Source organism: Amblyraja radiata, unplaced genomic scaffold, assembly GCF_010909765.2.
Source record: "Amblyraja radiata isolate CabotCenter1 unplaced genomic scaffold, sAmbRad1.1.pri scaffold_775_ctg1, whole genome shotgun sequence".
Classification (NCBI taxonomy): domain Eukaryota; kingdom Metazoa; phylum Chordata; class Chondrichthyes; order Rajiformes; family Rajidae; genus Amblyraja; species Amblyraja radiata.
The window spans coordinates 347-21,795 of record NW_022630784.1 but is presented as its reverse complement, the minus strand read 5'-3'; the positions used below and the strand labels follow the sequence as shown (position 1 = coordinate 21,795).

The 21,449-nt window shown below is 51.4% G+C and overlaps 1 protein-coding gene across 1 annotated transcript; it reads right to left on the bottom strand.

Moving 5' to 3' along the window:
• Positions 1-141: 141 nt before the first annotated feature.
• Positions 142-20,047, bottom strand: LOC116970344 (sentrin-specific protease 3-like). Its single transcript, XM_033017008.1, has 12 exons — positions 20,043-20,047; positions 19,048-19,053; positions 15,852-16,919; positions 14,849-15,163; positions 13,355-13,466; positions 12,154-12,301; positions 9,000-9,047; positions 7,623-7,700; positions 7,260-7,397; positions 5,718-5,801; positions 3,430-3,480; positions 142-1,746 (listed from the first exon to the last, which is right to left on the bottom strand). The coding sequence occupies exons 3-12, from the start codon at positions 16,903-16,905 to the stop codon at positions 1,636-1,638; spliced, it is 2,139 nt and encodes a 712-aa protein (XP_032872899.1). The 5' UTR covers positions 16,906-16,919; positions 19,048-19,053; positions 20,043-20,047; the 3' UTR covers positions 142-1,635.
• Positions 20,048-21,449: the final 1,402 nt, after the last annotated feature.

Genomic DNA, 21,449 nt, shown 5'->3' with positions numbered 1-21,449 from the left:
GTGTCGAGACGTCGGAAGAAGGGTCTCAAACCGTCATCCATTCCTTCTCTCCAGAGATGCTGCCTGTCCCGCTGAGTTACTCCAGCTTTTTGTGTCTATCTTCGGGAGGCGAGGTTCTTGGAGGGGGGGGGGGAGAGGGGAGAGGGAAGGAGGCTGTAGTGGGAACGGTCTATTGAAAGGTCCCAACCCGAAACGTTCCCCAGAGACGCTGCCTGACCCGCTGAGTTATTCCAGCACTCTGTGTCCATCCTGCTTAATTCACAGCCAGGTGATAGAAAAACGCACCTCCTCTCAGTCCGTGCTGCGTGGGCAAGGGCAAGGGTTAACAAACAAAGCAACCTCACTGTGAACCACTACTGCTCCAACTGTCGAGGACATCGGTGAATGCAAGGGCATCGTGTGAGACAGTGCTTTAACAGGGATGGCACCAGCAAAATACATTTCATACCACAGCTTAAAGAAGTAACGTCCAAAAGAAAATAACAGCCACTTGTGTTCATACACAGAAAAAAAAAATGACTTAGTGTATCAGGGACTACTCAAAACGCAGCCAAATGCCAAGGATCCATCGTGAATAATTCCCATTAGGAACTTTAAATAAAAGAAAAACAAACATCCTCAAACCCAATGGTGCTGACTGACCCGGGAGCAAATCTGGAGATGGTCAGAAGGTGATCCGCTTCATGCTGCTGATACGGACCTTGGTGAGGAGAAATATCACACTTCAACTGGAACTGGCCATTTTGTCCAGCCAGCTTCCCTCCTCCCTCCCTCCCTCCCTCCCAGAGTGAAGCTGAATCAAGCGCCGCTACCATGCAGCGTGGTCTCCAGGGGGTGAACAGACCCAGCTTTCCCTCTGCCAACACGGACTGGTGTTGGTGACGTGCTTCCCCACCCCCCCCTCCCCTCAAATCATTTTGGTCACTGGTCAAATTCCAGCTTTTATAGATATAGATATGTATAAAAAACCTACAGAAAACAGAATAACACATGAAAGAGAGCACCAAACAACTGTCTCCAAGTCGGGTTGGTGGTTGGAGAGTGAGTGAATCTCCGCTACGGTCAAACTCATTTAGCCTGGATGCACATTTGGCCGCCCTGTCCCACGCCCGTCCCTGCCAGCCACTGGTTAACCAGCAGTTAGACGGTGGCCTCTCCTACCCACGTCCAAAGCAGCCACGGCTCGATGGACACAAGCCTCAGTTCCAAGCAGGTGGAGAAAGTCTGCCTGTTCCCCCTCCCCTCCGCCCACACTCACACACAGAACACTCCCCAACCCCCCCCCCCCCGCTTGTCCCAGCTTACAAACCCTGTGAACAGACTCCTTCAGCCCCAGCCACCACCGCCCGCCGATGTTCTTTGTCCCGTGATCCTGATGTGATAACACAACACAGTTAACCAGAATCTCAAAAATGTTCAACACTTCAATACTGAACAAATATGGCATAGAAAAAAAAAAAAAAAGATTTTTCGTTTCTTTAAAAAAAAAAAGGAGAGGAAACCAGTTGGACGTGTGTGAAGGCCGAGGTTGTATCATCGCTCACACCTTCTCATCTCGTATCGTCCTTTGTAATGTCCGTGAAAGGGGTGGGGGTGGACGGTCGATCACCCCTTGCCGCTGGGGCCCTCCCCCCCTCACACAGTCAGCTTACAGTTGCAGAGTTCCTTGTAGATCTGCCGTCGTAGCTTGGGCATGTCCTGCTGGGTGAAGCTGAACGGCTGCTCCAGAGCCAGGCATTTGCAGAACTGAAACGACACAAGGCAAAAGCCCACTTTGCGTTAAGGGTCAGTGTAGGGAGGAACTGCAGATGCTACTTTAAACCGACTCAGCGGGACAGGCAGCATCTCCGCAGAAAAGGAATGGGTGACGTTTCGAGTCGAGACCCTGAGAGTCAGCGGAGAGGGAAACGGGAGATATCGACGGTGATATGAAGAGAGATACAGAACAAATGAAAGAAATGCAAAAAATGAACAATGATAAAGGAGACAGGCCATTGTTAACTGTGGGCTAGGTGACAACGAGTTATGGACAATGAGACTCAACAAGACACAGGTACAATGACTTGGGTGGGTTCAGGATGGAGAGACAGAGGAAGCAGGGGTTACTTGAAGTTACAGAAGTCAATGCTCATACTGCTGGGGTGTAAGCTGCCCAAGCAAAATATTTTCCAACTCTGACAGTGGAGGAGGCCCGGGACAGATAGGTCAGTGTGGGAGTTAAAGTGTTTGGCAACCGGGAGATCAGGTAGGCCCACGTGGACTGAGCAAAGATGTTCAGCGAAACCTCTGACTCTCAGTCTGAAGGGTCCAGACCCAAAACGTCACCCATTCCTTCTCTCCAGAGATGCTGCCTGTCCCACTGAGTTACTCCAGCACTTTGCATCTGTCTTCCCTTCGAGTCAGCCAGGTATGGGCGGGTAGGCAGAGTGAGAGCCGCTGCCTCACGTCACCACAGACCCGGGTTCCATCCTCCATCCGCATCTGGAGTATTGGGAACAGTTTTGGGTGAATCTGCGGTGGAGGCCAAGTCAAAGGATATTTCTAAGGAGGAGATTAGTACGGGTGCCAGGGATTATGGGGAGAAGGCAGGAGAATGGGGTTGAGAGGGAAAGATCGATCAACCTTGATTGAATAACAGGTTGAATGGCCTAGTGCCCCTGTCCCACTTAGGAAACCTGAACGGAAACCTCTGGAGACTTTGCGCCCCACCCAAGGTTTCCGTGCGGTTCCCGGAGGTTGCAGGTAGGGAGACTGACAAAAACCTCCGGGAACCACACGGAAACCTTGGATGGGGCCCAAAGTCTTTAGAGGTTTCCGTTCAGGTTTCCTAAGTGGGACAGTGGCATAGTTCTGCTACTAATGAAGACCTGCCATGATTGCACGGCAGAGTAGATTCGATGGGCTGAGTGGCCTAATTCTGCTCCTATGCCCTATGAAGATGAGCCACGATTGCATGGTGGAATAGGCACGATGGGCCAAATGGCCTAAATCTGTTCCCATGTCTTGCAAACTTATTTGGTATTTACTCTGGTGTTTTATTTAATTCACATGTTTAATCAATAATGTTTTATTATTAATGTTGAATGTTTTATGAGTCATTCCTAACTGTCACTGTATGTCATGTTGTCACTTGCAGGCGGAGCACCAAGGCAAATTCCTTGTATGTGAATACTTGGCCAATAAACTTATTCATTCATTCTTACGACACTGGTGGCAGAGGGCGGAAGAAGAAGTAGTGGAATTAAAAGTTCAGGACGGGGGGGGGGTGTGGGGGGAGTAACAAAATTGGAACCAGACCAGTAAGAGAGGGGTGGTGGTCAGGATGGAGTCCCTCACACAAGAGAGAGCAAACTTTCCCCACAGGCTGTACTCTAGCCACGAGGAGTGGGTGAACTGGAGGCCCAATGATGGAGACTGAAGCATATGTACCTGCAGGACAAAGGCTCCACAGTCACTGTCGTTGTTCTGCCTCGCCACGTTCTGCAAAGACAACGACTTAAGTTAGCTCACAGCAACAACATCAAATCCTCCGTTGAACCTCAATACACGCAATGACTGCGTTACCCTTCAGCACTATCCAATGACTCAATCGAGCTGGAGTCAATTACTTAGAGACACTAAATGGATCAGGCAGCATTTCTGGAGAAAAGGAATAGGTGACGTTTCTGGTCGAGACCCTTCCTCAGACTGAGAGTCAGAGGGGAAACAGGCCCTTTGGCCCACCAGGTCCGCGTCGACCAGTGATCCCCGCACATTCACACTATCCTACACACACTAGGGACAGAGGAAGCTGCTAGCAAAACGAAAACCTGCAGCCATGTGTCAGATGCCACCTACAAATAATGAACAGAAACAAAGCGAGGAAAACAAAGCGAATATACGAAGCAGAAAATGAAACGTTAACTTCAGCAGAATATCAGAAACAGGAAGAAATCTTCAAATTAAGATTAGGACATTTAAAAAGGGAAGAGGCAGAGATACAGGCAGAGCTAGGGCGATTAGAAAGAGTTTGCAATTTACACATAAGGGAACGTAAACTGATAACACATTAAGCAAGGTGTAATGTATTTGTTTTAAGGAAGATGGGTGGAATGAAAAAATGATGTGCTAAGTTTAGATATGATTATTGCAGTTATGAGGAGGTATTGTAAGATGTCTTAATAATACAATTTTGCAACAGTGTATTAATCAATTATATTTTACATAAAGAGCATATACCGTGAAGGTGAAATTGAGTTACCTGCCTCCAAGATTAGTATTATGTATGAAATAGAATTAACACATTTGGTGTCTTGCGCAGCAGAGACTCCTGGTGGCGTTCAGAATAAAGTAGCTTGTTGGTTTACTCCTGTGTCAGAGTGTTATTTAAAGTCGTTTCCAGCACCAAGTACACAACAAGGATGTTTGCGACAGGGCTGTGTCGATCCGTTTTGTCAAATCCTGACCAGTATCCACACTCTAGTAGAAACCAAGAACGGCAGTTGCTGGTTTTAGTTTAGTTTAGTTTAGGGAAACAGCGTGGAAACAGGTCCTTCAGCTCACCGTGTCCGCACTGACCAGCGATCCCCGAACATTAACATTGTTCTACACAAAATACCATTTTTACAGCTATACCAAGCCAATTAACCTACAAACCTGAATGTCTTTAGAGTGTGGGGGGAAGCTAACATTCTCGGAGAAAACTCGATAGACAATAGACAACAGGTGCACGAGTAGACCATTCGGCCCTTCGAGCCAGCACCGCCATTCAATGTGATCATGGCTAATCATCCCCAATCAGTACCCCGTTCCTGCCTTCTCCCCATATCCCCTGACTCCGCTATCTTTAACAGCCCTATCTAGCTCTCTCTTGAAAGCATCCAGAGAACCGGCCTCCACCGCCCTCTGAGGCAAAGAATTCCACAGACTCACAACTCTCTGTGAGAAAAAGTGTTTCCTCGTCTCCGTTCTAAATGTCACAGGGAGAACAAACCGAATAGACAAGCACCCGCAGCCAGGATCGAACCTGGGTCTCTGGTGCTGTAAGGCATCAACTCCACCGCTGTGCCCTTAGTACGCAGCAGGATACAAAGTGCTCGGGTGGCATGGTGGCGCAGCGGTAGAGTTGCTGCCTCACAGAGCCAGAGACCCGGGTTTGAACCTGACCACGGGTGCTGTTTGTACTGTACGTCTGTAGGAATAAAAAGCCCAGCCAACAGTCCCTACAGTGAAGATGTGGATCACAAACATGTCCGAGACACTACATTTGGAAAACATTAGGCTTGTCTTGGCGGAAAAACCAGATCTATTTCTCAAGACAAGGACACCCTTCACCGAATTCCTACAACAATAGCATGGTCAAACACAAATTTAAATTTAAATCCGATGCTGGGTTGGGTGAGGTGGGCGGGTGGGGGAGGTGGGTGGGGACGAGGGGCAAGGTATATCTCCACCTTTCACTTTCTTTTTTCTTATTTCTATATCTTTCTGCCACACTACTTTGGTAGTTTAAGGGTCTTCCTTTCATTCTTTCTCCATCTAGCTTTTCACTTTCTACTTTTTCCCTTTCTTGTTTTCTTTTTTCATTTCCATAGTTTAGGTTATAAGGTTAAAATTGAAGCTGCACAGTAATTGTATAATTTTAGATGCCGAATGATTTATCTCTGTACAATTGCTTCCAAAAAATAAAAAATAAAAATAATAAAAAGCCATTGAAACATTGACTCCAGGGCACCCACCATTTTGAAATATCCCTTCCAGTCTTCGTAGAAGTCATGTCTGTTCTTCTTTATCGCCTCTGCCTGGAGGTACTTTCCAATATGCTACAATGAAAATGCAAAGTCAGGTATGTTTAATTCATCACAGCAAGATTGACATGCACATCCCGTTTAAGTTTTACACTTCTTTAAGCCCTGTCCCACGGTACGAGTTCATTCCAAGAGCTCTCCCGAGTTTGCCCTGATTCGAACTCGGAGATTTACGGTAATGGCCACTCGTCGGTACTTGGGGCCCTCGTGGACATTCTTCAACATGTTGAAAAATCTTCACGAGTCTTCCCGAGCTTACCTACCGTTAGCGAGTCATCCCGAGTACCTGCCGTTAGCGGTACGAGCCGCTAAGAGACGTCCCCGAGCTCCGACGTACCCACTACGTTCATTCTCCGTGCTTACCACGAGCTTGATTTTTTTTTAAACTCGGGAGAGCTCTTGGAATGAACTCGTACCGTGGGACAGGGCTATTAGTGTGGGTCTCCGAGAATCAGTATAGAGGAGGCAGCAGATACAAGTGGTGGAAACAGAACTGCAGACACTGGTTTATACCAAAGACAGACACACAGTGCTGGAGTAACTCAGCGGGTCAGGCAGCATCTGTGGAGAACATGAATAGGTGACGTTTCACAGAGTGCTGGAGTAATTCAGCGGCTCAGGCAGCATCTGTGGAGAACATGGATAGGTGACGTTTCACAGAGTGCTGGAGTAACTCAGCGGGTCAGGCAGCATCTGTGGAGAACATGGATAGGTGACGTTTCACAGAGTGCTGGAGTAACTCAGCGGGTCAGGCAGCATCTGTGGAGAACATGGATAGGTGACGTTTCACAGAGTGCTGGAGTAACTCAGCGGGTCAGGCAGCATCTGTGGAGAACATGGATAGGTGACGTTTCAGAGTGCTGGAGTAACTCAGCGGGTCAGGCAGCATCTGTGGAGAACATGGATAGGTGACGTTTCACAGAGTGCTGGAGTAACTCAGTGGGTCAGGCAGCATCTGTGGAGAACATGGATAGGTGACGTTTCACAGAGTGCTGGAGTAACCCAGCGGGTCAGGCAGCATCTGTGGAGAACATGGATAGGTGACGTTTTGGGTTGGGACCCTTCTTCAGACGGATTGTTTTAAGATAAAGGGGGAAAGATTCAATAGGAATCTGAGGGGTAACCTTTTCACACAAAGGGTGGTGGGTGTATGGAACAAACTGCCAGAGGAGGTAGTTGAGGCTGGGATTATTCCAATATTTAAGAAACAGCTAGACAGAATCATGGGTGGGACTAGTGGTTTGGAGGGATATGGGCCAAGCGTAGGCAGGTGGGACTAGTGTAGAATGGACATGTTGGGCTGCGTGGACAAGTTGGGCCTGATTCCACACTATATCACTCTATGAGATGTTGGGCGGTGTGGGCAAGTTGGGCGAAGGGCCTGTTTCCACACTATATCACTCTATGACTCTGACATGACGGAAGCAATAATGCCTTGAAGTAAGTGCTGGGACCCAATTGCTTGCGCCGTACCTTGGGGCACCGCCTGTTGAGAGTGCGCTGGGAGTCAAAGTAGGTGATGGTCTTCTGCCGCACATCGACTGAGATCAGGGACCAGTGAACCTCCAGGTGAATGGGGATTAGCAGCAGGTCCTTGTTGAAGATATCAACCTGTGGGATGAACACACAGTCATCAACTCAGCGGTCGGTGTTTCCTCATCTCTGTTCTAAATGGCTTACCCCTTATTCTTAAACTGTGTGTGGCCCCTGGTTGTGAATGGATTGGGACAGGGCGGGGCAGTTTTGCTTTTGTTTATTGCCCCCCAGTTGTAGGTGACGCTGCCTTCGAGGGAGGCCAGGGTGGGTGAAGGGGGCGGTTTTACAGACGGGGCTTACGTTTTTGGTCCATCTTTTCACTCCGTCGTATCCCTTTGTCCGCAGCTTGTCGTAGAAGAAGCTGTTGAAGAAGTGAACCTGAGTGAAGGGAGACAAAGGGATAGTCGTTTTAGTTTAGAGATACAGCCCTTCGGGCCACCGAGTCTGCACCGACCAGGGATCCCCGCACACTAACACTATCCTACACCCACTAGGGACTTTTTTTTAACATTTACCAAGCCAATTAACCTACAAACCCGCACGTCTTTTTTTTTTTTAAATATAAATTTATTCAATTATTAAAAAATAATATTACACTACAATAAAACAAGCCAGAACCTACCACCATAATACAATACAAACATGTAATAAACTACTATACAACTATGATACAATCCTTATTGAGGATACATTCAACACCCTGCGGAGCCCAGCGGTCCCGGAACTCCCTCAGGGTGCCCGTAGACAGGGGGTATTCCCCTTCTAATCCCACCCGGGCACGGACGTACTCCCGGAAAAGGGGCAGGCAGCCGGCTCGGGTAGAGCCCTCCACCGCCTGGCGCCGTGACTCGCGGATGGCCAGCTTGGCCAGGCCCAGGAGCAACCCAACCAGGACATCTTCAGCCCTACCCTCTCCCCTACGCACAGGGTGTCCAAAGATGAGGATGGTGGGTGAAAAATGCAGCCAGAAGGCAAGGAGCAGCCCCTTTAGATATTCAAACAGTGGCTGCAGCCTCACGCACTCCATGTACACGTGGTACACAGACTCTTCCAGCCCGCAAAAGTGGCAGGCGGCTGGCGAGTCTGTGAACCGCGAGAGAAACAGGTTGCAGGGAACACCTCGGTGCAATACCCTCCACCCCAGGTCCCCAATGTAGAGGGGGAGAATCAACCCGCACGTCTTAGGAGTGTGGGAGATAACCAAAGGTCTCGGGGGGGGAAAAAACCCACGCATGTGACAGGGAGAACGTGCAAACACCGTACAGACAGCGCCTGTAGTCAGGATCGAACCCGGGTCTCCGGCGCTGTGAGGCATTAACTCCACCGCTGTGCCTGTTGGTGATGCTCACACACTCAGGCACCCTCGCACACGAATACACACACACAAGCACGCACAAACACATACATGCGCACATACACACAAGCACACAAACACACGCACGCACATGCACACACACACAAACACTCAAACACATACATGCGCGCACACACACAAGCATGCACACACGCACGCACGCACACACAAACACACTCAAACACAAACACACACATACGCGCATACATATAAACACACTCAAACACACACACAACCATGCACACACACACACACACACACACACACACACACACACACACACACACACACATGTACAGACCGTAGAGGGTGGATGGACTTACTTTGTCAGGGACGGTATCCATAACCAGATCTCCGTACATGTTCATGACCTGCAGAACATGAGAAAGAGCACTTCAGCCTTCCCGTAACATAACGCAAACACACATACAACCATCCTCTCCTCTCTTTGCCCCCATCCACAAACGTTCCATACCAAACTCCTGTTGCCCAGGCTCTCAAACTGCAGCTGCCCGCTGGCAAACGCAGGGCAGCTTTTCCTGGCCTCACCCCGGGAAAATCAAACTTTCCCCCAGGGACAAACCAGATATATTTAAGGCAGAGATGGATAGGTTCTTGATTCATACGAATGTCAGGGGTTAAGGGGAGAAGGCAGGAGAATGGGGTCAGGAGGGAGAGATAGATCGGCCGTGATTGAATGGCGGAGTAGACTTGATGGGCCGAATGGCCTAAAATTCTGCTCCAATCACTTGTGACCTGATGAACCTCTTCTCCCTGCTGTGACAGGGAACTGACCTGGAACGTGAACCTTTGAGTTCCCCCCAACAGAGCTTGCCTGACCAGACTCAAGAGTAGAGAAACAGGCCCTTCAGCCCAACTCGGCCGTGCCAGCCAACATGCCCCACCTAAGCTAGTATTATTTCTCCATGTTTGGCCCTTAACTTAAAATAGACCAAGGAGCTCATTGTAGACTTCAGGAAGTCTAGGGGCGGCACGCACACCCCCATCCACATCAACGGGACGGAGGTGAAACGTGTCTCCAGCTTCAGGTTCCTGGGGGTCAACATCTCCGATGACCTCTCTTGGACCCACAATACCTCAACTTCTGGTCAAGAAGGCTCACCAGCGTCTCTTCTTCCCGAGGAGACTGAAGAAGGTCCATCTGTCTCCTCAGATTCTGGTGAACTTCTACCGCTGCACCATCGAGAGCATCCTTACCAACTGTATCACAGTATGGTATGGCAACTGCTCTGTCTCCGACCGGAAAGCACTGCAGAGGGTGGTGAAAATTGCCCAACGCATCACCGGTTCCTCGCTCCCCTCCATTGAGTCTGTCCAAAGCAAGCGTTGTCTGCGAAGGGCGCTCAGCATCGCCAAGGACTGCTCTCACCCCAACCACGGACTGTTTACCCTCCTACCAATCCGAGAGGCGCTACAGGTCTCTCCGTTGCCGGACCAGCAGGTCCAGGAACAGCTTCTTCCCTGCGGCTGTCACACTACTCAACAACGTACCTCGGTGACTGCCAATCACCCCCCCCCCCCCCCCCCCCGGACACTCCTCCCACAGGAAAAACACTATGACTGTATGCATATAAATAGATTTATTTATTGAAATCATATTCTATGTCGCTCTTCCAGGGAGATGCTAACTGCATTTCGTTGTCTCTGTACTGTACACTGACAATGACAATTAAAGTTGAATCTGAATCTGATATCTGTCTAAATGTTGCTGCCCACGTCGCTTGTAAACCTGCTTCCAAAACAGAGATCAATAGATATTCAGGGAGGCCAAGAATATGGGGGACAGTTGTTTTTTTAAGTTGAGTTTAGTTTAGAGATACAACGTAGAAACAGGCCCTTCGGCCCACCGAGTCCGTGCCGACCAGCGATCCCCGCACACTAACACTATCCTACACACACTAGGGACAATGAGATAAAGCCTCAGCATTTACTTTTATGTGTAAGAAAGAACTGCAGATGCTGGTAAAATCGAAGGTAAGACACAAAATGGTGGAGTGACTCAGAGGGTGAGGCAGCATCGATGGAGAGAATGAATGGGTGACGTTTCGGGTCGAGACGAGAAACGTTGCCCATTCCTTCTCCCCATGCCTCACCCGCTGAGTTACTCCAGCATTCTGTGTCTACTCTTATATTCTAATCTCCCTCAACCTAATTTGAGGAAGGACATTCTTGCTATTGAGGGAGTGCAGCGTAGGTTTACAATGTTAATTCCCTTGATGGTGGGACTGTCATATGCTGAGAGAATGGAGCAGCTGGGCTTGTACACTCTGGAGTTTAGAAGGATGAGAGGATATCTCATTAAAACATATAAGATTGTTAAGGGCTTGGACACGCTAGAGGCAGGAAACATGTTCCCGATGTTGGGGGAGTCCAGAACCAGGGGCCACACACACACAGTTTAAGAATAAGGGGTCGGCCATTTAGAATGGAGACGAGGAAACACTTTTTCTCACAGAGAGTGGTGAGTCTGTGGAATTCTCTGCCTCAGAGGGTGGTGTAGGCCGGTTCTCTGGATACTTTCAAGAGAGAGCTAGATAGGGCTCCTAAAGATAGCGGAGTCAGGGGATATGGGGAGAAGGCAGGAACGGGGTACTGATTGGGGATGGTCAGCCATGATCACATTGAATGGCGATGCTTGCTCGAAGGGCCACATGGCCTACTCCTGCACCTATTGTCTAAAATGGTGCAGTGACTCAGAGGGTGAGGCAGCATCGATGGAGAGAAGGAATGAGCGACGTTTCGGGTCGAGACGTGAAACGTCGCCCATTCCTTCTCCCCATGCCCGAGTTACATAGAAACATAGAAAATAGGTGCAGGAGTAGAGACCATTCGGCCCTTCGAGCCTGCACCGCCATTCGATATGATCATGGCTGATCATCCAACTCAGTATCCCATCCCTGCCTTCTCTCCATACCCCCTGATCCCTTTAGCCACAAGGGCCAAATCTAACTCCCTCTTAAATATAGCCAATGAACTGTGGCCTCAACTACCTTCTGTGGCAGAGAATTCCACAGATTCACCACTCTCTGTGTAAAAAATGATTTTCTCATCTCGGTCCTAAAAGACTTCCCTCTTATCCTTAAACTGTGACCCCTAGTTCTGGACTTCCCCAACATCGGTAACAATCTTCCTGCATCTAGCCTGTCCAACCCCTTAAGAATTTTGTAAGTTTCTATAAGATCCCCCCTCAATCTTCTGAATTCTACCGTCTACAAGCCGAGTCTATCATATGAAAGTCCTGCCATCCCAGGAATCAGTCTGGTGAACCTTCTCTGTACTCCCTCTATGGCAAGAAAGTCTTTCCTCAGATTAGGAGACCAAAACTGTACGCAATACTCCAGGTGTGGTCTCCAGCATTCTGCGTGTGCTCTTATACTCTAGCCCCCCCTCAAAATGAGATTCAAGCACAAGTCACGCCCTCCAATACGCGAGGTCGAAGAAGAGAAGCGATATAACCTGATCATTCAGCCAGTTTTGTCCATACAGAGTGGAGAGGTCATCCATGGTGAGCACGTGCCTCTTGTAGGTCACACGGAAGTTGCGCACGGCGCTGTTCCCGACCATCCGGTGGTAGGACTGCATCACGTGGTGGATCATCGTCTTCCTGCAGGATGTGATAGAGGTGAGTGCTGTGTGTCTCTGGAGGCGGTGGGGGTGGCCGTCCCAGCTCGGGGGGGGGGGGGGGGGGGGTGGGAGGTGGGGGGCGGTGACGGTACCAGCACCACCAAACCTACACCAAACCCAAACCAATTAGGAGCAGACGAGGGCATTCGATCCAATTTGTGATCCCAGCTACAAAGACAAATGTGTACAGCAATTCGTTCTTCCCCCGCACACACAATTAAAGCATGGAATAATCTCCACCCAACTATAGTTACCCAACCAGATGCAACTACATTTAAAGTAGCTCTTTCTTCCCAATAACCCTTTCTGGCTTAAGCCCTCCCTTCACCACCTCCACAGTTTAAATTCCATTTGGAATATTTTGGAGGACCAAGAAACCAAGAGCCACTAGTTCTATCCTACACACTGGTGACAATTTACGGAAACCAATTAACCTACAAACCTGCACACCTTTGGGATGTGGGAGGCAACCCGAGCACCTGGGGGAATACCCACACGATCATAGGGAGAACGTGCAAACTCCGTACAGACAGCACCCGTAGTTAGGATCGAACCCGGGTCTCTGGCGCTACAAGCAGTAATGCAGTGCCACCCACACAGATTTGAGACATTGAGGACTGAAATATTGAGGGGGAACTTCATCTCCCGAGTGTACACAAAAATGCTGGAGAAACTCAGCGGGTGCAGCAGCATCTATGGAGCGAAGGAAATAGGTGACGTTTCGGGCCGAAACGTCACCTATTTCCTTCGCTCCATAGATGCTGCTGCACCCGCTGAGTTTCTCCAGCATTTTTTGTCCACCTTCGATTTTCCAGCATCTGCAGTTCCTTCTTGAACACTTCATCTCACGAGTATTTTGGAAGCCTTTGGGATGCGGGAGAAAACAGGAGAAAACCCACGGAGGTCACGGGGAGAACATGCAAACTCCGTACAGACAGCTCCCGTGGTCAGGATCGAACTTGGGTCGGTCTCTGGCGCTGGGAGGCAGCAGCTCCACCCGCCGCATCACCTTGCCGCCCTGGTGATCACGTACCTGTGGGGAGTAGCAAAGTCTTCTTCAAAGACATCCTGCAGTTTCTCGACGACCTCGTCAGTGTTGAGCGGGATGAGGCTGCCGTAGGCTTGGATATACTCGTCCAGGAGGCCTGCAGAGGCGGAGACAACACTGTGTGGGAAGGAACTGCAGATGCTGGTTTAAACCAGGGACAGACACAAAATGCTGGAGTAACTCTGTATCATCCCCTTTGCTCTGCCTATTGTACTTGCGTTTGACTTGACTATATTCGTGTATCTGATCTGATTAGGCAGTTAAGTTTTCACTGTACCACAGTACAGGTGGCACTAGTAAATCTAAACATGTTTAGTTTAGTTTAGAGATACTGCGCGAAACAGGCCCATCGGCCCACCGAATCCGCACAGACCAGCGATCACCCCGTACACTAACATTGCCCTACACACACACACACACACACACACCAAGGACGATTTGCAATTTTTACTGAAGCCAATTAACCTACAAACCTGTACGTCTTGGGAGACGAGTTCGGCATTCCTCGTGAAAACGCACGCCTCCAGATTCAGGGATAGTTTCTTCCCAATTGGTATATGGCAACTGAACCGTACTCTCACCAACTAGAGAGCAGTCCTGACCTCCCATCTACCTCATTGGAGACCCCCGCCCCCCCCACAGTGCGGGCGTTCCCCCCTCCTCCCACAGTGCGGGCGTTCCCCCCTCCTCCCACAGTGCGGGTGTTCCCCTGTCCCCCCCACAGTGCAGGTGTTCCCCCGTCCCTCCCACAGTGCGGGGGTTCCCCCGTCCTCGCCCCCCACAGTGTGGGTGTTCCCCCGTCCCTCCCACAGTGCGGGGGTTCCCCCACCCTCGCCCCCCACAGTGCGGGGGTTCCCCCATCCTCGCCCCCCACAGTGCGGGGGTTCCCCCGCCCTCGCCCCCCACAGTGTGGGCGTTCCCCCCTCCTCCCACAGTGCGGGAGTTCCCCCGCCCTCACCCCCCACAGTGCGGGGGTTCCCCCATCCTCGCCCCCCACAGTGCGGGGGTTCCCCCGCCCTCGCCCCCCACAGTGTGGGCGTTCCCCCCTCCTCCCACAGTGCGGGCGTTCCCCCGCCCTCACCCCCCACAGTGCGGGGGTTCCCCCATCCTCGCCCCCCACAGTGCGGGGGTTCCCCTGCCCTCGCCCCCCACAGTGCGGGGGTTCCCCTGCCCTCGCCCCCCACAGTGCGGGGCTTCCCCCATCCTCGCCCCCCACAGTGCGGGGGTTCCCCCGTCCCTCCCACAGTGTGGGCGTTCCCCCGTCCCTCCCACAGTGCGGGGGTTCCCCCAACCCTCCCACAGTGCAGGTGTTCCCCCGTCCCTCCCACAGTGTGGGCGTTCCCCCGCCCTCACCCCCCACAGTGTGGGCGTTCCCCCGCCCTCGCCCCCCACAGTGCGGGGGTTCCCCCATCCTCGCCCCCCACAGTGCGGGGTGTTCCCCCGCCCTCGCTTCCCATAGTGCGGCGCCCCCTGCCTTACCGTGAATGCAGGTGACGTGCTCGTCGCTCATCACTGCCACGTGGTTGGTGCCGGTCCTAGGCTGCTCTGGCGCGCTGCCCTCTGTCTCTGAGTCGCCGGCACCGCCGGGCAGCCCGTGCTTGCCGCCGGCAGCCCCGTCCTCCTCGCCGCCAAACAGCTGCTCGGCCATCTGCTCGCCGATGCTGCACACGTGGCTGATGACGATGGCTTTGTCCTCCGCCAACGTCCGCCGTCCCCCATCGCCGCCCTCCGACCGCTGGACATCGTCGGGGTCACTCGCCGCGTGCCCGTTCACCTCCACCGCCTCGGCAAGACCTGCGGCCCGGCACGGCAAGGTTAGAGATCCTTCAGCCTTTCACGATCGCCCACACACACCAACATCTCCACCCGGAAAGTTAGACAAGTCAATATTCACACCAAAGAGTAAGTTACACAAAAAGCTGGAGTAACTCAGCGGGACGGGCAGCATCTCTGGACAGAAGGAATGGGTGACGCTTCGGGTCGAGACCCTTCTTCAGACTGAGAGTCGGGGAGAGGGAAACGAGAGGCGTGACCTTTCTGAGAGGTCCTATCCTATGCACGTACCCGTCCAAATGTCATTTAAAGCTGGAATGCGTACAGAAAGAATGTTGCCAGGACTAGAGGATCTGAGCTACAGAAACACAGAAAAATAGGTGCTGGAGTAGAGGCCATTCAGCCCTTCGAGCCACCACCGCCATTCAATATGATCATGGCTAATCATCCACAATCAGTACCCCGTTCCTGCTTTTCCCCCATATCCCTTGATTCCGTTAGCCCCAAGAGCTAGATCTAACTTTCTCTTGAAAACATCCAGTGAATTGGCCTCCACCAGAGTCACTGGATGTTTTCACTCTTGAATACATCATTGGCTCTAGTGTGTAGGGAGTGGATGGGAAAGTGGGATAACATAGGATATGTGGATGGGATAAAGCGGGACAACTCGGTGGGCCGAAGGGCCTGTTTCCGTCTAATTCTCTCTTACCTCTAACTCCGGAAGCGGGCTCCCGGTTGCTGCTCCCTGCTTCTGCCGGCTTGGCGCGGTTCGGCGTGCCGCCCTTGGGCTGTTCGAGGCTGACGGTGTCACCGCTGGCATCGGCCTGGCACAGCTGCAGGGCATCCTTCTGTCGGGCGAGCAGGCGGGAGTACAGGGGGTGTTCGCGGTCAGCGTTCAGCCTGCCCAGCAGCCTGGCGCTCGAGGCTTCACCACGCTCCGCCATGCCGCCCCGGGCCGGGGATGCGGCCACGTCCTTCACCGCGGAGGGAACGCCGAACCTGTCGGAGGCCGGAGTCAGCAGCCGGTAGTCGATGGGCGAGGGCTGGCAATTGGCGAGGGGCGGCTTGGCAGTGGGCTTTGGCCAGAGGCCGGCGTTCCCGTCTGTGGGGCGGGTACCCCTCTCCGTCAGCGGCCCGCAGCCGCCAGTGCCCGGCACAGTCCGGAACAGCTCCCCGGCCTCTGGGAGCGTTTGGCGGCGCAACAGGTGGCTCCCCCCGCCCGTCAGCGCCTCACCGGTGTGCCGGCGAACCGCTCTCCTCCTCCTTCTCCTCCCCGCTCCAGTGAAGAGGCCCCAGAGCCGCCGGTGGAAGGTGAGCGGGGAGATGCGGTGGTACAGCAGCAGGTGAAGGGCCCGCACCAGCCGCCGCCTCTTCTGGAAGCGCCGTCGCCTCAGGCACGACCCCCCGGCACAGCTCACCGCCGGCCCGGCAAAACCGCAGCCCCCCTCCTGCCACGTCCCGGCGTCCCGGCCCCGGGGAACGCCGCCCCAGCTCGGCACCAAGCCCCAGTCGCCGGTCGGTATTCCCGGCGCCTTCCTCTTCCGGGCCACGTTGTTCCAGCCGGCATGGTTGGGCAGCGGCCGGGACCCGTCTCCCTGCGGCTTCACCGCCGCCGGCCGGCAGCCGCCCGAACCCCGCCGCTGCTGCTGCACCAACCAGGCCTCGCTCGCTCTGCTCCCCGCAAACTCCATCCTGCCGTCCCGGCACGCCGGCACCACCGCCGCCCACAAGCGTCCTCCCTCCCGCGAGCGGCTATCGCGCATACTTCCCACGAACCTGCAGGCCAGAAAAACACAGGCGGTTAGTACACGCCAACAACTCACGGGGCGGAGAAGATTAAGGAGGGTGTTGCCAGGACTCGAGGGTCCGAGCTACGGGGAGAGGTCGACACAATAAAGCTGGACTAACTCAGCGGGACAGGCCGCATAAATGGGTGACGTTTCGGGTCATAGAAACATAGAAAATAGGTTACAGGAGGAGGCCATTCGGCCCTTCGAGCCAGCACCACCATTCATTGTGATCATGGCTGATCGTCCCCAATCAATAACCCGTGCCTGCCTTCTCCCCATATCCCTTGACTCCACTAGCCCCTAGAGCTCTATCTAACTCTCTCTTAAATCCATCCAGTGACTTGGCCTCCACTGCCCTCTGTGGCAGGGAATTCCATAAATTCACAACTCTCCGGGTGAAAAAGTTTTTTCTCACCTCAGTCTTAAATGACCTCCCCTTTATTCTAAGGGTCGAGACCCTTCTTCAGACTGAGGGTGGAAGTCACGGAGATAAGGAAGGGCAAGGTGTGAAAAACGAGACATCAAAAGAGATGCAGGTCGTCTGAAGAAGGGTTTCGATCCGAAACGTCACCCATTCCCTCTCTCCGGAGATGTTGCCTGTCCCGCTGAGTTGCTCCAGCATTTTATGTCTGCATTCGGTTTAAACCAGGATCTGCAGTTCCTTCCTGCACATATAGGGAGAGGCTGGTTGGGGCAGGCTAGGACTTTATTCCTTGGAGCACTGGAGGATGAGGGGTGATCTTACAGAGGTGTGCAAAATCGTGAGGGGAATAGATCGGGTAAATTCACAGTCTTCCACTCAGAGTAGGGGAATCGAAAACGAGAGGACATAGGTTTAGTGAGGGAGAGGAAAAATTTAATAGGAACCTGAAGGGCAAATTGTGGTGGGTGTATGGAACGAGCTGTTGGAGGAGGTAGTTGAGGTTGGGACTATCGTATCGTTTAAACTCTTGGACAGAAAAGGATTGGAGGGTTTAAGAAAGAACTGCAGGTGCTGGTTAAATCGACGGTAGACACGAAATGCTGGAGTAACTCAGCGGGTGAGGCAGCATCTATGGAGATAATGGATTGGCGATGCTTCGGGTCGAGACACCTAGGCCCACCGACCAGTGATCCCTGCACACTAACACCATCCTACACACACTGGGGACAATTTACACGTACACCAAGCCGATTAACCCGCGAACCTGTACGTCTCTGGCGTGTGGGAGGAAACTGAAGATCTCGGAGAAAACCCGCGCAGGTCACGGGGAGAAGGTGCAAACTGCGTACAGACAGCGCCCGTGGTCAGGATCGAACCCGGGTCTCTGACGCTGTGAGGCAGCAACTCTACTGCTGCGCCACCATGCTGCATTAGGACATTCAACACCTCCTCGACTGTTTGAATTTTCTTTGAATTTTCCCTCATATTATCTGCCGGAGCTAAACCTCCTGCCCCCATTATGCCCTCCTTACTAAGTATGCTCCTCGGTTATGTCATAAGCGATAGGAGCAGAATTAGGCCAATTGGCCCATCAAGTCTACTCCGCCATTCAATCATGGCTGATCTATCTCTCCCTCCTAATCCCATTCTCCTGCCTTCTCCCCATAACCCCAAACAAAGAATCTGGCAATCTCCGCTTTAAAAAATACCCATTGACTTGGCCTCCACAGCCGTCTGTGGCAAAGAATCCCACAGATTCACCACCCTCTGGCTAAAGGAATTCATCCTCATCTCCTTCCTTAATGTGTCTCACACACTCCCCCCTCCCTGATCGCCAGCGCCCTCTGCTGTTGCTCTCTGGCTGAAGTGCACATATACACACGCACACGCACATATACACACACATATATACGCACACACACACATATATACACACACACACACACATGTAGACATGCACATAGTCACACACATATGCACACACCCTCACACTAACACACACCCACATACACTCTCACGAGCACACAGAGGCGCGCACACACACACACATTCATATACACTCACACACACACATGTAGACATACGCCTGCATTAATCAAGAATCTATCTATCTATCTATCTATCTCTGCCTTTAAAATATCCACTGACGTGTGGCCTCCACAGCCTTCTGTGGCAAAGAATTCCACAGATTCACCACCCTCTGACTAAAGAAATTCCTCCTCATCTCCTTTCTAAAGGTTCATCCTTTAAGTCTGAGGCTGTGACCTCTGGTCCTAGACTCTCCCACTAGTGGAAACATCCTCTCCACATCCACTCTATCCAGGCCTTTCACTATTCAGTACGTTTCAATGAGTTCCCTCCTCATTCTTCTAAACTCCGTAGACAGCCGTACCCTTAGTCAGGATGTTTAGTACACAAGCACATCTTAGATACAGTATGTGTATACATATAGTACACTGAGACAGAATGCAAGAGTTTATATTCCTTGGGAGGATGAGGAGTGATCTTATAGAGGTGTACAAAATCATGAGAGGAATAGATCGAGTAGATGCACAGAGTCACTTGCCCAGAGCAGGGGAATTGAGGACCGGAGGACATGGGTTCAAGGTGAGGGGGGGAAAGATTTAATAGGAATCTGATGGGTAACATTTTTCTCACAGATGGTGGTGGATGTATGGTTTGAGCTGCCAGAGGTAATTGAGGCAGGGACTATCCCAACATTTAAGAAATATTTAGATGTGCTGGATAAGTCAAGTCAAGTCACACTTATTTATATAGCACATTTAAAAAACAACTCTCGTTGGCCAAAGTTTGTTATAAGAATAGTATAAACAAACAAACTACATACATATATACATATAGCCCTCGCTCAGTGGACGTCAGGAAAGGCTTGGGAGTATAGATAAGATTTTAGTCTTGATCTATAGGAGTCGATGGAGGGGGCAGTTCTGATGGGAAGGGGGATGCTGTTCCACAGTCTAGGGGCTGCAACCGCAAAGGCACGGCCGCCCCTAAGCTTATGCCTAGACCGCGGGATATTCAGCAGCCCCAAGTCGGATGATCTGGGGGACCTAGAGGTGGAGTGGTGGGTGAGAAGACTTTTAATGTAGGTGGGGGTAAGGGATAAGACAGGTTTAAAGGGATATATGGGCCAAACGCGGGCAGGTGGGACTAGTGTTGATGGGACATGTTGGTCGGCGTGGGCAAGTTGGGCCGAAGGGTCTGTTTCCACACAGTATGGTTATAAATTGGGATGAGGCCATTTTTTATAGTATCGGACAGGATCTGGCTCAAGATTCAGATCAGATTCAGATTCAATTTTAATTGTCATTGTCAGTGTACAGTACAGAGACAACGAAATGCATTTAGCATCTCCCTGGAAGAGCGACATAGCAAATGATTTGATTAGAGTAGGTTATTCGCAGGCAAGGGAACGTGGGGTGCTTTCCAAAGTGAGCTGACAAGAGACCAGGGCATGCATGTTCCTGTTGGAGTGAAGGTATACGTCGGCGAGAGACCAAACACAGGCTGGCCGATCGTTACACTTGACACCTTCGCTCAGTTCTCAGAGTTTGTACGTTCTCCCCGTGACCTCGTGGGTTTTCTCTTAGATCTCCGGTTTCCTCCCACACTCCAAAGACGTACAGGTTTGTAGGTTAGTTAATTGGCTTGGGTAAAAATTGTCATTTGTCCCTGGTGTGTGTAGGATAGTGTTAGTGTGCGGGGGATCGCTGGTCGGCACGGACTTGGTGGGCCGAAGGGCCTGTTCCCGTGCTGTATCTCCAAACTAAAAAAAGAATTTCACTATACCTCGGTACACGTGACAATAAAGAACCATTGAAGGTGGCGTTTTGAGACATAGAAACATAGAAATTAGGCCATGCAGCCCATCAAGTCTACTCTGCCATTCTATCATGGCTGATATATCTCGCATAGGTGCGATAGATGCCCTTCGAGCCAGCACCGCCATTCAAAATGATCACGGCTGATCATCCAGGATCAGTACCCCGTTCCTGCTTTCTCCCCATAACCCTTGATTCCGTTAGCCCTAAGAGCTCAATCTAACTCTTTCTAAAAAACATCCAGTGAATCGGCCTCCACTGCCTTCTGTGGCAGAGAATTCCACAGATTCACAACTCTCTGGGTGAAAAAGTTTTTCCTCATCTCAGTCCTAAATGGCCGTACCCCTTATTCTTAAACTGTGTGTGGCCCCTGGTTCTGGACTCCCCCAACATGGGGAACATTTTTCCTGCATCTAGCCTGTCCAATCCCTTACGAATCTTATGTTTCTATAAGATCCAATTTGATATGTTTCTATAAGAGTCGAGATCCTACTACTATTCTTCAAACTGGATCTACACCTTTGACAGTATTTTGGTACAAGGGACAATAATCCATCCAGACACCTCAAGATAAACTGTGTGGGGGGGGGGAACGGGACAGGAACAAGATTTTCATTCCCTTAGTTATGGCCCCTCATATTGGGGGACTTGCCCCATATCCATCACTAGATATGAAAAGGAATAGGCGACGTTTCAGGTCGACACCATCAGATGAAAGGATTCTGAAGAAAGGTCTTGACAGAAAAACGTCA